Here is a 17,060-nt window from a genome sequence, read left to right as displayed (position 1 = left end):
TTTAAATGTATAATTTAGATACAATTGTAAACAGTCTATTGCTATTGACAACAGTTTAAAACATTGATTAAAGCAATTAGGTAAAGTTCATTTCTGACCCTAGTTCATTTTGAGGGCAGAAACAGGCTTCAATAAAAAAGTGAATATTTTCTTATTTAAAAAAAACATACAAAAAATGTGTAAACATACAAATCATAACAATTTGTCTATTCTCTTTATCGTTACCTTCTATATACAGACATACAGTTAAATGTACTGTACACAATGGACATTATATCACATTTTACACAGTGATCAGTTTAATTCAAATTCAATAACAACAGCTGTTGTGCTTTAGAAACAAACACTAGGACAAGCTTACACTTCTGTTTATTGGCCAGATGTTATTCAATTTCATTTACTAATTGGTATTAGTTACTTGCTGGTGAATTACAACCCTTGCATCTCCTCAAACCATCCACCAATGATTTAAGCGCTGCACGTAGCTCACGACAGCGCAGAGCGTATAACAATGGGTTGATGCCTGAGTTCAGCAGACACAGTGTACAGCAGAAAGCAAATGCCCTTTTTTGTGCATTTGAAAGCTCTGTTGAATTTACATCTGTCATCATGAAGGAAAGGACAGGCAGCCAACACACTAACAGAATCAACATAATACAGCCAAAAGTCTTTGCCAAATGGATGTCCACACGCATGCGTGCTAGTTCTGGATGTTCAGCGTTCATATTAGCTTCATGTTTGTGGGCCAACCACACTATCAGAGCATAGGCTACCAGTATGAGAACAATCACCACCAACACAAGACTGGCAAAGAATGCCAAATAATGACGATCCACGTACGGAAAGAGTTGGGAGCATGATAGACAAGTCTGACAACTCCAGCCCATCAGAGGAAGGAAGGAAATGAGGGCAGCCACAGCCCATAATGTCACAATACCTAACAAGGCTCTTTTACGTGTTAGGAACGCCTTGTAGGTAGAAACCTTGTAGATGGCATGATAGCGGTCAGCTGCCATCACAAGCAGACTTCCAACCGATCCTGTAAACGCCATGGTCACGCCACTCAGCTTAAGAAGATACCCTGTTTTCTCAAACGAGCTTTCTGTTTTAGAAAGGTGGAAATCCAGGAAGTTTATGGTGAAACAGCAGCAAGCAATAGTGTCAGCCAATGCCAAGCTGCCCATAAACAGGTACGACGGATGTCGGCGCAGGTTCCTAGAGCAGGCTATGACAACCAGAACGAGCACGTTGACCAGGAGGCTGAGAGGGGCGATCACCAGACAGATGGTGCCAATGGCCACCTTCTCTGTGCTGTTGAGCACCGTGTAGATAGTTTTGCAGGAAATATTCGTCATTTTACTAATGGAAGTCTGTGGAAATACAGCATATTGTATCATTTTAGATTTTCACCATTTGCTTTAGTAGTTATTTTATTGTGTTTTACTCACCTCTACGAATCGGTTATGAATCTTGCTTCTTCCTTGTTGTGTTGTGTGGTCTGTTGCCACGTCTAACCCAGTAAAACCACGTTGAACGGAAAGAAAAAACCTTTAAAGCTGTACACACACATTCAGACACACACATTTAATAATAATAAGTATAATGTTTACATAAATAATAATTATAATTCATTAATTGCCTTCCTTAGGAGAGTAGAAGCTTTACAAACCAATCTGTCACAAAAACAGGTTGAGTTTTTTCAACAAATGGCAGATTTGTGCAGATCAGCTCGTTTTCTATTTCCTTTATGGTTATCCATTTCCTTTAGTGGCCAAATGTCTGAGTCAAAGTCGAAAAGGGTGTTTCAAGCTTTAAGAAAAACTGTAATACAGCTTTAAATTTAGTTTTTTCCTCATACATTTTGCCATGTTTGACAGAAGATACACACTAAAATGTCATTCGGGTTGTGTTCACACTTGTAGTTCAGTTTGGTTAATTTGGTCCGGACCTAAAAGGAAAATGAAAATGATACATTCGAGGAAAATGATACTAGGCCTGTTCGATTTTGGCAAAAATCATAATCACGATTATTTTGGTCAATATTGTAATCACGATTATGACAGGGTCCAAAACTCTGATTAATTTAAAGGTAGCAATACAGGGAGAAAAAAAGATTGCTTTAAAAAAATACTGAATATTTGTATGCAAATCTAAAGAAGTCTAAAACAGAGCCATAGAGAAACAGAGTTACGACACTCCCATAGGCTTCCATAGGAACTGAGGAATGCGGAAGTAAGGTGTGTCATGGAGCGGCCAATAGTTCCAAACAACCAATAGCTTCTCCATAGAAGCCCATTCATTTCAGCGTTTCTCAAGCACTGTCGCCGGTAAGTTGAAGAAATTACTGCATTTTTTTACATTTTAACGCATCAGTTGACCTCTCGGAAAACTGGCCAGTAGTGGTATTTTATAAAGCGTGTTGTAGTTAATGTTTATCATTAAAAAATAAACAGTTATACTGTAAATGCAGTTAGATAACGTGAGAAACACCATAATAGCGACCATAACCAGATACTAATTGTCATATTTTTACGTTTTTAGTCTTTCTGCAATCTTTCTCTCACTGTGGGAGATTGAATGAGTTTCAGTAAAGACTGCATTCAAGATATACGATAACAAAAAAATGTATGCTGAATGCAATTCGTTGCCTTGTGTTTTTTTAAACACTATTTTCATCTTTTCTATTATGTCAAATGCCATTTTTGCTTGCCTTTTATAATATTCAGTTATGTTGTATATTTGAATATCATAAAATAACACGAATAAATTACTTTTTTTCTTATTTAACATTAAATCGTTAAATCAAAACATATAAAAAAGAGAGTGTTTGATCATGTCCAAATACACATTCAAATGTATTTTACCTTAAATATCACACTAACTGTAATATAAATACTATATTAGAAAATGTTATCTTTTAAATGGTCAGGATCATTATTGCACATATTATTTAGTACAAAAAAAAGCCTCCTCAAATATTAACTAAATAGAACTGAACTATATATTACAATTATTAATTGAACAAAAGTTACGTGTTTGGTCACATTTGACTGCCAAAAAGTATGAGAACATATTAATTATGTCTCTTCATCACTGCCCAGAATAAAATGCGATTGTAAAGCGTATTCAGAGAAGTTATCAATACACAATCAATGCACATTATGTGTTAATAATTACTCGAAATTGCTGCAAATATAGTAAAACTACTGTCTATCCTACTTAAACCCATTCAAACACATTGACAGCGCGGAGTTGTTTGGAACTATTGGGCGCTCCACGAACCACGTGACCGCACGGCGGCGAGATCAAAGCGTGTCGCAACTCTCTTTCTCTATGGCTCTGGTCTAAAAATACTACAGAAATTTTATGTAATTATTTGAATGTAAATAAAACAGGGTCTTTACTGTAATAGTTAAACATGCTTTTTTTCTTATCAAAACTACAAGCGTCCTTCATTCATGAGCAGTGAGTGATTTTTCTCTTTGTATTTTTACGTTTTTTTTTTTTTCATATTAGGCACAGAGACGGCAGAAGGAATATTATGTGTTGCCGCTGTACCACACGGGTCCAATATACTGTTGCACACATATTTTCATTCTCAACTGTTTATGGTCATCTAAGACATAACTGTTGTTGCGTGTATTTGAGCGTTTAGGCGCTCCGAGCTAAAAGATACCTTTAAATGTCTGTGTTCTGCTCCGTCTCTGAGCGCATACACAGAACAGCGCAAGTTTTCTTATGCGCTATTAAAAACACAACAACGAAGAAACAATAATAAATCAAGCACGTCCCGTTTTATGAAAGTCACGTTACATGATTTAGCTGATTTGCATGTGAAATTTTGCTTTTATGGAGGAGCGAAAGCGCACCAGTGGAAAGGGGGTGGAATGGGGCACAATAATCGTCTCATTTCGATTGCTGCATTTTCATGATCGTTTGAAGGAGAAATCGAAATCGAAACCAAATTTCGATTAATTGAACAGCCCTAAATGATACATTCGACTTAAAGCGGTGCTGAGCAGACCGATCAGTGAATGCTCATAAAAGGCACTTTACCTCTGCGTTGCTCCACGTTTGCCCTCTGCTCGTCTTGTTTTGGATACACCACTTGTTCCCTTTGTGAAATCATGTTGCATAGCGTCGCATCTTGTCATTACTTCCTGTTTTGGTTTGTTTAGAAGTATTTTGTCTGTGTTGTGTTCATTTTTCTTTCGAATTGCACCAGAGTTTGTTTGGAAGGGGAACGAGACCCATCTTTTTAGCAGTCTCAGTTCGCTTGTTTGGTGCGCACCAGGGTACGGATGGCAGCGTTCACACTTACTCGAACAAACTGCACACATCAATCGCACCAGAGTTTGTTTTGATCGAACCAAACATGACAAGTGTGAACACACCCTGTGGTCCAGGGTCACATATGATTTCAGAATAACTTCTTATTCCTGTTACACTGAATGACATCTGACAAACTGCATTTTCAGGACAAAAGTCCCCTGGATATTTAAATACTTCAAAAACATTTTCAAAATTCTTTATTATTTTAGTTTTTTTGATAAACGTTTTCGTTTACGAAAATAACATTGTTCCATGACATTTACATATAATAATAATAATAGGCCTACATACTGTTTTATTCTTAGCTGTTGACTGCTTCATTTCCTTTCTGATGAAAGTAGAAGCTTTACAAACCCATCTGTCACAAAAGCAGGTTGAGTTTTTTCGACAAGCGGCAGATCTGTGGTTTGTGCGGGTTGTCAACATGAAGCCTTATATGTTGAAAAATCCCTTTTTTTAATTTGACTTGAACATTTTTACATTAAAAGGCATGCACAACCCAATAGGCCTACTTCTATTATGCAACATATTTGAGTGAAATAGGATATTTAATGAGAATAATGCAGTGCAGGACTTTTATCCATTAGGAGTTGATTTAATTGTGAAAGCTGGGATGTTACATATTAGAGAATGAGAGAAAGGAAGGTTGAAAAATAACATATTCAAGACGATAATTGAAAAGGTAAGCTTTTTTCTGTAATGTGCACTGATGAATTGCTTACAAAAGATCATGATTGTGTATTAAGAATATAAATAGTAGGGATGGGACAATACACCTACCTCCCGATTCAATATTATCATGATACTTGGGTGCCGATACTTATTGCAATTTATTTATTTATTTTTAAGAATTTCGATCCTACAAGTATTGCGATTCGATATTGCTATTAGGGCTGGGACGATTCGCTAGTCTGTCAAATGTTCAACAAAATGAGTAGAAAAAATACTTTCTGAAATAAAATAAAGTGCTATGTTACTTTGCAAACCATTTTAGTTATGTTTAGGCATGTTTTCAAAACAAATTTTACTTTGTTTACCGCAAAGTATTTTGGTCATCCCATTAAGAATTCAAATTGGATCATTTTAGAGCTTTAAAGTGCTGGAAATAGTTATGTTTAATGCTGAAAAGACATTAAAAAGATGCTTGAATTTCTCTCTCAGAGGTTGTACAAATCCTGAAATGAATAATATATTATTATTTCTACCACAACACCATGGTTATAGTTAGCATGAATACTTCTGGTTTTCTGATATAAGTCAGCGGTGTTTATAACAGAGAATTCTTGGCAGAATTTGAATGATTCTCAGTAGATCTTGTAGCAACCTTTTTCATTGTGCGGCGATTTCAAAGACTTCTTACTGGATCTTGCAGCACTGTGCAGTAACAGTATGGCAAGCCGTTTTAGCCTAAAATATACTCGTAATTGCATTTGTACTAATAAGAATTGAATTAGAGAGCTCTATAATTTAATTCCTACTAGTAACAATGCCAATTAGAGAGCTCTCTAATTAAATTCTTACTAGTAACAATATTAACTAAAGAGCTCTCTAATTCAATTCTTACTAGTAACAATTCCAATTACAGAGCTCTACAAATTAATTTTTACTAGTCATATGTCTCTATTGACTTCCATTCATTTTTAATTACAGAGCTCTACAACATATTTTTACTACCAATTAGAGAGCTCTACAACTGAATTCCTACTAGTAACAATTCCAATTAGAGAGCTCTCTAATTCAGTTTTTACTAGTAACAATTCATTTAATTATTACTAGTAAAAATGCAATTACAGAGCTCTATAATTCAATATTTAGAAGTAAAAAAACACATTAAAGATCTGTTTAATTGCAGAGCTCCCTTATTGAATTAAAGAGCTCTCTAATTCAGTCCTTACTAGTAACAATTGAATTAGAGAGCTCTCTAATCGGAGTTCTTACTAGTAAAAACTGAATTAGAGAGCTCTTCAATTGGAATTATTGCTAGTAAAAAATTATTTAGAGAGCTCTCTAATTGTAATTCTTACTAATAAAAATTATGTTGTAGAGCTCTGTAATTTAAAATGAATGGAAGTCAATGGAGACATATGACTAGTAAAAATTTAAAATTCCTCTAATTGGAATCGTTACTAGTAAGAATTGAATTAGAGATCTCTGTAATTGGAATTGTTACTAGTAAAAATGCAATTATGACGAGTAACAGATAGTATATTGTAGGTTAAAACAGCTTGCCATAGTAACAGTGTCGCAAAATCAACTTGGCTCCCGAGTAAAGCTGTTTTGAGCTCGGACAAGTTTGTTTGCTTTGCGGTCCGAGCTGATAAACGGTCTGTGCTGCGCAGCTAAAATGTAGCGCGGTTTAGTTTTGCTTTCGTTTCGTTTGTCGTTAGATGTTTCTCATATGTGACCCTGGACCACAAAACCAGTCATAAGGTTACATTTTACAAAACTGAGATGTATACATCATATGAAAATCCAATAAATAAGCTTTCTATTGATGTATGGTTTGTTAGGATAGGACAATATTTGGTCGAGATACATCTATTTGAAAATCAGGAATCTGAGGGTGCAAAAAAATCAAAATACTGAGAAAATCACCTTTAAAGTTGTCCAAATTAGGTTCTTAACAATGCAAATTACTAATCAAAAATTACATTTTGATATATTTACAGTAGGAATTTTACATAGAATCATCATGGAACATGATCTTTACTTAATTTCCTAATGATTTTTGGCATAAAAGATTTTGACCCATGCAATGTATATTTGGTTATTGCTACAAATATACCCCTGCGACTTAAGACTGGTTTTGTGGTCCAGGGTCACATATGCAACAGAAAGGCAGCGCTTATGAGTTGAACAACGCAGTGGTCGCGCCAATGCGACTGCTCACAAAAAGTAGTCCCACCCGTAGACAAAAATGGTCGCAAAACTTCTGGAGCAGATGGCTTTGCATGCTTTCAAATTGCTCTCACAGTACTTTGATGTCATAAAGGGTTGCCAGGTTTTCATAACAAAACCCGCCCAATTATTACTCAAAGCTAGCCCAATCACGTTTCAAGAAGTACCCTCGGTAAAAATCGCGTTCCGGGGGGTAAAATACAAATTTTTTTGGCAGGGTTCCTCGGTACAATTCGTATTCCGTGGGCCAAATATCATGTTATTAGTGTCAATTTAACCCGTGGCAACAGTGTTAAAGTAGCCCAATTCCGCGGAAAAATCGCGGACTTGGCAACACTGATGTCCGCACCGCGCAGACTTGGCCGATCGTCTGCGCGGTGCTGCGTGTAACACATTTATACATTTCGCCCTCTGTTAGAATAAAAGCGGTAACTTCTCCCCACCATCTCTTAGGAAAAGTAAAATAATTACATATAAATCGATTCTGTTTTTTTTTAAATTGTTTCAAAAAGAATCGCGATAGGTGACTCAATTTTTTTCTCCCACCCCTAATAAATAAACAATAAAGGTCTGGTTTTCGTGTTCATTTTAAGACCCTCTAAAACGCTTACTATTCGATCTAAAAATAGAATGTTATTTTGAGATTCAGCCTTTTCACTGACTGTTAAAATCATGTGCTTACATGTCATGTTGTGGTTTTAGCTACACTGCCAGTAACAGAGCCTGTTTCTTTCACTCCTCACTTATACAAGAGGTGGATAAAACTAAATAAAATCAAACCAAATTTCTTAAATCATTCATGTCTTAATATGGAAAACTACTGCTGCTGAAATAGTACTTTCTACAGATGCACAGTACTCTAAAGTGACAAAATCTAAGCTCTGTGATCTATTCTTGCCTTTCTGTGGTTTCAGGGCCTCTGGTACGATTGGTAAGTGGCGACAATAGAAAAGAGGGCAGAGTGGAGGTGTTTCTTAACGGAGAGTGGGGCAGCGTTTGTGATCATGGCTGGAATGATGTCAATGCTGCCGTCATCTGCAGACAGCTCGGATTCACGTACGGATCAATTTGTGCTGTCTTAACTTAAAATAGCATGTTATTGAATGCTCATTGAATGTTTTTTATCTTTATGGCAGTGGGGTGTCAAAAGCACGACCGCTGGGTTATTTCGGAGCAGGTAAGGGGACCATCCATTTGACCAACGTGAGGTGCACTGGAAAAGAGTCGCTCCTCGGAGAGTGCCCTTCTAAAGGACAAGACAGCCACGCGTGTAAGCACGGACAGGATGCAGGTGTAGTGTGTGATTATTTGCCGGAGCCAGAGGCTGACATAGCAGTGGTGGGCACACACACCTGCGGTTTGAGAGCCGGCGCTGAGAGACGCAGCAAGAGGATTGTCGGAGGATATAAATCTCTCAGGTAAGCAGTCGTCGAAATTTTACTGCTGTTGAATCAGTTCCACAACATGTGTTGTGGGGACATTTGTTCAGATGCAATTTATTTTATTGCATATGAAGATCCTGCTTAATTTAAGAGGTATACTAGGGTCAGCAAATTAATTTATTAAAATGATTGAAATCATAATTAGAACTAACATTGTTTCTAATAGATTTCCAGTGACCCTCACAATGAAAAAAAAACGTACTTTTAGGGTGTTTTCACTCAGAAATTGCTATTAAATTTCACAAATATTTACAAAGAAAAACATTAAACATGAAATCAAAAAACATTAAAACTTCAAAAATATACACGGCCATTCAAAAGTTTGGGATCAGTAAGATTTTTCATTATTTTAGTAAGAGTTTTTTAAAGAAGTCTCTTGCGCTCATTAAAATTCCATTTATTTGATCAAAATACAGGAAAAAAGTAATATTCTGAAATATTATTGCAATTTAAAATAACAGTTTTCTATTTTAATGTACTTTAAAATATAATTTATTTTTGTCATTTTCATCATCATTACTCTAGTCTTCAGTGTCACATGATTCTTTAGAAATCATTCTAATATGCTGATTTATTGTACATTTTTTGAAATAGTTGTGCTGCTTAATTTTTTTTGGAACATGTGATTTTTTTTTTCAGTGTTCTTTGATGAATAAAAAGTACAAAATACAGCATTTATTCAAAACAGAAATCTTTTCTACAATATAAGTCTTACTTTGACTTTTTATCAATTTAAAACGTGCTTGCTAAATAAAAGTATTCATTTCTTTCGAAGAATAAAAAAAGAAAGAAACAAATTACTGATCCTAAACTTATATTGTTACAAAAGCTTTATATTTTAAATCAATACTGTTCTTTTTAACATTTTATTTTTAATCCTGAAAAAAAATCACATGTTCAAAAAAATAATAATTAAGCACAACTGTTTGCAACATTGATAATAAATCAGCATATTAGAATGATTTCTAAAGGATCATGTGACACTGGAGACTAACTGGAGAGTAATGATGCTGAAAATTCAGCTTTGTGTCACAGGAATAAATTCTATTTTAAAGTATATTCAAATAGAAAACCACTATTTTAAATTGCAATAATATTTCACAATAATTTTTTTTGTACTTTTAATCAAATAAACGCAGCTTTGCTGAACAGAAAAGACTTAAAAAACATTAAAAATCTTACTTATCCCAAAGTTTTAAACGGCAGTGTATATGAATATATTTTTATATAAACATATTTTTAAATAATAAAATACATATTTTTTGTTTTTATTTATTAATTAATTTATTTGACAATTGAACAGATCTCACCTCAAACTCATGCTATTGCAGTGTTATTATTGTTAATTAGCAAAATGTGAAACTATTAAAAATTGGTTTTGGTAGTTGTAAATGTGTAAAATTGAAAAGTTGAAATAATCTAAAATGTAAATTTTAAAAGAAAAAAAAAACAGAAATAAAATAATATAAATAAAAAATAATAAATGTTGGAAGTTGTTGAAGTACCAAAACTAAAACTGTAATAAAACTAAATAGAAAAAATATATACACTGTATATATATATAAAACTAAACTAAAAACAACAAAATGATTAAAAACGATTACAATTTAAATAAAAATTGAAAATATAAAAACAAAAGCTAATTCAAAATTTTAATTAATATGAATATATATCCCCTTAGTGATTACACTTCTTGGGGAAACCGGCCTAGAAATAGCCTGCTTAGCCATTTTTCTCTAAATATTAAGCTAAAATTAAGTGTTTTAACATCTAAAAAATTACATTCTTCACTTTTGAATTGTTTATGTTCTTTGATTGTTAAAATTAAATGCAGACGCTCTTTAGTTTTCCTTTTGTTTATCCAAACTGTTGTTTTACTGCAGATAAATATGACTCTATATTTCCACCTCATCCATTATGTTTGTGTCTGTATGTGTTTGTTTGTGTGCATGTATGTGTGTGTGTGTTTGTGCACATATGTATACCCCACAGGGGTGACTGGCCCTGGCAGGCGTCCCTGTGGCTCAGATCTCAATCTAAAGGGAATCAGCCTCTGTGCGGAGCCACTCTCATCAACTCCTGCTGGCTGCTCACTGCAGCACACTGCTTTAAACGGTAAGAGAGACACCTGCTGGACATCAGTGCTATTAGCTCTATGCCTGGGCTCCTCAACTACCAAATCAACCATAATTGTTTCTCACTAATTGATTTTAATGAAATCAGTGAGAACACAAAAATAAATGGCCAATTTAGAATCACAACTGTTGTCAGAATTGATAATAATCATAATAATAATAATAATAATAATAAATATTATGATGAATGATTTCTGAAAGATCAAGTGACAAGGAAGACAATATTATTCTTGTATTCTATATTTTTGATCAAATATATTTAAAAAGCCTTAGAAAACTGCTCTGTAATGAAGTAGGAGTCATGCTTTTAAAATGATTCTGACGTCAGTTGCTCTAAATCAACACAATGAGATTATAGCAGTGGAATGATTAAAATGGTAGTGCATCATCTGTAATATGAATGAATGTCTTGATTCTACAGGTTCGGAAGTGATGCTTCACGGTATGTGGTGAAGCTTGGGGATTATCACACGAGGGAGCAAGATGATTTTGAACGTGTCCTTTCTCCAGAGCGCATAGAAGTGCACAGGAAGTACCGGACAGAGAGCTGGGAGCATGACGTGGCTCTGATCCGACTGAAGGGCGCTGAAGGGAAATGTGTGTCGTTTAACCCTCATACTAACGCCGCCTGCCTGCCCGCACCTGGCAGTAAGTGGGGCAAGAGACCTGCGTCTTGTGTCATCACTGGCTGGGGAATGACAGGTAATGGTGGGTTCTTCTTACAGGGGCACAATATTGGAACAACATACACTACCAGTCAAAAGAGTTTTTGTTTTTTAATGTTTTCTGGTAAGCAGACGTCTCTTCTGCTCACCAAGCCTGTTTTTATTTTATCCAAAGTACAGCACTATATATATAAATATTACTATTTAAAATAACTGTTTTCTATATGAATATATTATGAATATATAATGTATTATTCCTGTGATTTCAAAGCTGATTTTTTTAGCATCATTACTCCAGTCACATGATCCTTCAGAAATCATTCTAATATTCTGATGTGCTGTTAAAGAAACATTTATTATTATTATTGTGTTATAATATGTTGTATGAGTAGAATTTTTTCAGGTTTCTTTCTGTTCTGAAGAATAGAAAGTTCAGAAGAACATAATTTATCTGAAATAGTCAGATTTATCTAAAGAGGTCTTTATCATTACTTTTGATCAATTTAATGCATCCTTGCTAAATAGAAGTATTAATTTCTAAAAATTTAATTTCCCCCAAAAAAGACACTGGCTTCATGCTTTTGAATGGTATAGTGTATAATGTTACAAAAGCTTTTTTTTGAAGATAAAGGCTATTCTATTCGTCAAAGAATCCTGAAAAAATGTACTCAACTGTTTTAAATATTGATAATAATACTAATAAATGTTTCTTGAACAGCAAATCAGCATATTAGAATGATTTCTGAATGATCATGTGACACTGAAGACTGGAGTAATGATGCTGGAAATTTAGCTTTGATCACAGGAATAAATTACATTTAAAAATATTTTTAAATAGAAAAGCAGTTATTTTAAATAGTAAAAACATTTCATAATATTACTGTTTTTGCTGTACTGTGGATCAAATAAATGCAATTTTCAGCAATTGCTTTATTTTTTTGTGTCACATGATCCTTTAGAAATCATTTTGATTTACTGATTTGGAGCTCAAGAAACATTTCTTATTATTGTCCAGTTTTTGGTGCATAATATTTCAGTGGAAACTGGTAAACTACTGTTCAAAAGTCTAAGTATGTATTTTACATTACATTACATATGCATTCAATTGATCAAATATGACAGTGAGTGATTCATCAATGAAACCTGAACAAAAACCAGTCAAGAAATGCTTCTCAAGCACCAAATCTACACATTAAAATTATTTCTGAATGATAATGTGACACTGAACATCACAGTAAATGGCTGCTGAAAATAGAACGTCGCCATCATTTTACAATATATTATATATAATAACAGGTTTTATTTGTAATAATATTTGACAATATTACTGTTTTCACAGTATTTATGAACAAATCAATGCAGCCTTGGTGAGAATAAAAGACTTCTTTCAAAAACATACAAAACATGTACAATTTCAAAATTTTGAACATTCATTCTGTTATTCTAAATAGAAGATGTTTGCATTTTTAATCATTTTTCAATTAATGTAAAAGTTAAAGAGATTGTTCTCCCAAACTTAAACAAAAATTAAAGGAATAGTTTAGCCAAAAACAATCATTTTCTCAACCTCATGCCATTTCAAACCTGTATAAGTTTTTTATATTACACAAAAAAAGCTATTTTGAAGAACCAAAAAGTTGTTGGTCCCCATTGACTTCCATAGTAGGGAAAGAAACAACTGTTTTATTCCCAACATTCTTCAAAATGTCTTCTTTTATGTTCAACATAAGAAACAAACCCATACAGGTTTGTAACGACATGAGGGTGAGTAAATGATGACATAATGTGTATTTTTGAGTGCACTATCCCTTTAACTTTCTTTGTATGGACAAAAACATTTTTCAAAATATCTTTCGTGTTCTGAACATCATCAGAACAGAAATATCATTTCAAATGGTGTTTAACCTTTTGTTTTTTTTCCCTATTTCCCAGACACTGAGCATCCCAGCACTCTTCTCCAGGCCTGGGTTCCTCTTCTGCCCTCATGGCAGTGTAAGAAGCGTTACGGCGAGCGTTTCACCAGCCACGACATGCTGTGTGCCGGCAGTATGACGTCTGACCTCAGAAAGCACGCTGACAGCTGCCAGGGCGACAGCGGGGGTCCGCTAGTGTGTCAGGGTGAGGCAGGGCGCTGGGTCCTGACAGGGGTCATTTCCTGGGGTCACGGCTGCGGTGACCCCTCGTACCCAGGTGTGTATTCACGGGTCAGCCGTTACCTGTCCTGGATCGAACAGGTGACGCACAGCACCGCCCCTCTCCAGCACTAAAGCACCACTCTCTACAAAAATCACCCGCCTGTCACACTTCAGAGAAACAGGACTCTATGAAAGGAAAAACAAGATCCTGAGAGCGTTTGACACCGGCTATAAACTTGGATCTTAACTCTTATCTCTGTACAATTCAATTTTATGTCCTTAGCATTTAGAGATTAGGGTCTTTCCTTATTTGCAGACTGCGTCTGTGAAGGTTTTCACTCATGTAGGACACTGTATAATGACCAGTGTGATGGTAAATGAACAGTTTACCTCAAAATTAAAGTTCTGTCATCATTTACTCACCCTCTAGTTCCAAACCCGAATTAATAATGACAGGATTTTTATTTTAGGGTGAACTGGCCCTTTAAAAGAGTGTGATTCTATTGTGCATTTAACATGTTCGTAGTGCCGTCCAGAGGCTGCAGTGCATGTCCGTATATGTATTGTATTTAAAAGCCATTCGATGCAGCTGCCCAGGCCTTCTGCATGGTAGAGAACGGTAGCATAAGCTCTGCAAAAGCAGGTTTATTTCTCATTCTGTTGGGCGGAAGAAAACCGAATGGATCCTTATTTAATAGAAGGCTTGAACTGCTCCTCTAATCTCCGAGGAAACATTTTCAGTGTTGTGGACTAGACAAGTAAAATGAATCACGTAGGCTTTAGATAGCGACAGTCGAAGTGATCTTTAAAGCCATGTGTCCTCTAAATGTGTCATACATTTTTAATCATGTACAGTAAAGCATAATATTTAACGCATTGGTTTACCAAGTATGCTCTGTATCAGTATTGATGCATTAACATACAGCTCTTAAAGATAAATTACTCAAATGTTTTGTTTCGTCTCAGTCTTAGTAGACCTTTTAGAGCATAAGTGGCATTTTAAATTCATGATAGTGAATAACCTAATGTGACTTTCTCTTATTTGTCAAGGTGATTTACAATACAATGTGTGTTATGTAAATGAAGAATTGGATTTGTCCACGCAAAGAGGAGTTTCTCAATTCTATGTATCGAAAGAACAATTTTGGGAGAGTGATTATGTTTTAGTTGACGGTCGGTCAGTATAATGAGATTTTATTTTGTAGCATCTCTTAACTGTTCCTGTAGTTTGTTCTGTGAACTGTATGTTTTCATCCAGTGGGTGGCGATATTGTGTTTTTTTACTCTGTTCTCTTCTGCGCTCTATCTGTTTCATATTTTAAACCCCTTTTGACTGTTTCTTCATTACAGACTAGAATTTCAGTGACATTCACGCAAATAATAGTAGATTTTTGTATTTCACCATAAACGAAAAATGTAAATAACAAGGGCTCTTTAAAATTGGTCATTAAAAAGGCAATAGGCAAATGTAAATAGGAAGTGACATCACAGATGATGATGCATGGTTGAGAGCTTCAAATATATTTCGATTTGTAAAGCCAATTTTATTGTGGGGATTGCACATTTGGACTTACTTGGGAAAACTATTTCCAGTTGTGTAAAATATAAATGGCTGGGGTGAAAGTAATATGACATTTAAAAAATCTCATTGGCTGACATTGATGCAACAAATAAAAAATCGCTCCCTAAAGCACTGCAAGATCTGAAATAACTTCTTTAAAAAGTTATATTCAGCCTTCTTCATAATTAATGCATATTGTCTTACAAATTCTTCTAATAATCTGGAATTGCCTGCTAAATTAGTTAACAGGCATATATTATTCATATATTCTTAATGTAAGTGGAGCCATGCCTTCCGAAGGGCCTGCATACTTCTACAGCGTTATATTGCTATAAAAACCATTAGGCCTACAGATTCATAGTGGAAAATAGAAAGGAATGGGTTTGGTTTAGATCTCAAAGCATTACTTTTGTGTTTTTTTGCTTAGTAGGTCTTATAGGTACATTCTGGAGATGTATTAAATGGAAACTGGACTGTACTGACTGCTCCTCCTCTCTAAAGACTAACTCCTTTCTGTGTGTTTGGATGGTGCCTGCTTAGATCTTCAAAAGCCATTCTAAAAAGTAAACTACACTGGCCTCTCAGAAGACTGTTTGAAGTGGCCAATCACTGCATCAGAGCTTTGAGACTCTTCATCAAGGGCCGTGATAAGGAGCTTGTCTCCCAGACACACTGGAGAGGGTTGATGTCTGTTGCATGTCATGCAAGCATCTGTTTGTATGTTGATGTTCTCAGTCATTACCAAGTCTTTGATTTTCTGTAAAAAAAAAAAAAAAAAAGCTTTGAATATTTTCATGTGTGACAAGTGCCAAAATAAAGTGACCTCTTCTTGTGGCATTCTGTTGCTTCACGTGGTTTCATTACTTATGTTTAATAGAAATACAATTTTAAATTGGATTAAAATAAGACATTCTATCACTGAACTGTTTTGTGCTGCAAAAATAAAACAATATGTGACCTTGGACAACAAACTGGTCATAAGTAGCATGGGTATATTTGTAGCAATAACCAATAAGATACATTGTATGGGTCAAAATGATCTTTTTTTATTTTATGCCAAAAAATCATTAGGATATTAATTAAAGATCATGTTCCAAGGAGATATTTTGTAAATTTCCTACAATAAATGTATCAAAACTTAACATTTCGTTAGTAATATGCATTGCTAAGAAGTTCATTTGAACACATTTAAAGGTGATTTTCTGAATATTTCGATTTTTTTGCAACCTCAGGTTTCAGATTTTCAAACATTTGTATCTCGGCCAATACATGACCTTAACAAACCATACATCAATGGAAAGCTTATTTATGACTTATTGACCCTTACTGGTTTCGTGGTCCAGGGTCACATGTTTATGGCACAAAACAAATATATTGATTAAATAAATGAAATAATCTTCGGCATAAAGCAATAGGAGTCAATTAGTTTTCACTTTTGCCTGGTAATCCAAATTTACCTCACCAAAATGTACTGTAGATACTATTTTGGCTGAAAACTACCATGGTACATTTTGTAAGGGTTATATAGCCATTTTTTATTTGTTGCACATAAGAACTTGAAGTAAAAAAATATATCTAATAATAGTAATGTTTTATTTAAATTACTCTAACAAGAAATAGCTGATGACAACTATAGTGGTCATTTTTTTCAATAGATTTTAAGAAAAGTAACTTACTTACTAAAAATAATTAGTTAATAATGTATTTATTTTGCACATATTGGTTATCACAGCTATGAACCATGATTTCCTCCTTGGTGATTGGTTTGTGGTATTGCTCATTATAGACAGAATCTGATTGAACAAAAATCTTTTTTATATAAGTATACAATTGGCCTATAATATATAACATGTTTTTAGTGTTTTTAACTCATAACTAATTTTGAATTTTTC

General features: G+C 34.5%; 2 protein-coding genes across 2 annotated transcripts in view; one reads left to right on the top strand and one right to left on the bottom strand.

Annotated features, from left to right (window-relative positions):
* LOC141297369 (neurotrypsin) overlaps nt 1-15,997 on the top strand; it is a 51,133-nt gene extending 35,136 nt beyond the window's left edge. Inside the window, exons 10-14 of the mRNA XM_073827790.1 lie at nt 8,145-8,286; nt 8,367-8,648; nt 10,665-10,787; nt 11,229-11,509; nt 13,405-15,997. Of these exons, the coding sequence (XP_073683891.1) occupies nt 8,145-8,286; nt 8,367-8,648; nt 10,665-10,787; nt 11,229-11,509; nt 13,405-13,739 (1,163 nt within the window). The 3' untranslated portion in view covers nt 13,740-15,997. The remainder of the gene's footprint in view (nt 1-8,144; nt 8,287-8,366; nt 8,649-10,664; nt 10,788-11,228; nt 11,510-13,404) is intronic.
* LOC141298288 (cannabinoid receptor 2) lies at nt 411-1,355 on the bottom strand. The gene has a single exon (XM_073828796.1). The coding sequence runs from the start codon at nt 1,353-1,355 to the stop codon at nt 411-413; it is 945 nt and encodes a 314-aa protein (XP_073684897.1).
* Nucleotides 15,998-17,060: the final 1,063 nt, after the last annotated feature.

The sequence above is a fragment of the Garra rufa genome, chromosome 22 (assembly GCF_049309525.1).
Source record: "Garra rufa chromosome 22, GarRuf1.0, whole genome shotgun sequence".
Lineage (NCBI taxonomy): Eukaryota > Metazoa > Chordata > Actinopteri > Cypriniformes > Cyprinidae > Garra > Garra rufa.
The sequence above is the reverse complement of the archived record's forward strand: the minus strand, read 5'-3'. Positions and strand labels throughout refer to the sequence as shown.

What these genes read in the sequence shown, in the direction of transcription:
- LOC141298288 (XM_073828796.1), bottom strand. Translation starts at nt 1,355, where the DNA reads ATGACGAATATTTCCTGCAAAACTATCTACACGGTGCTCAACAGCACA.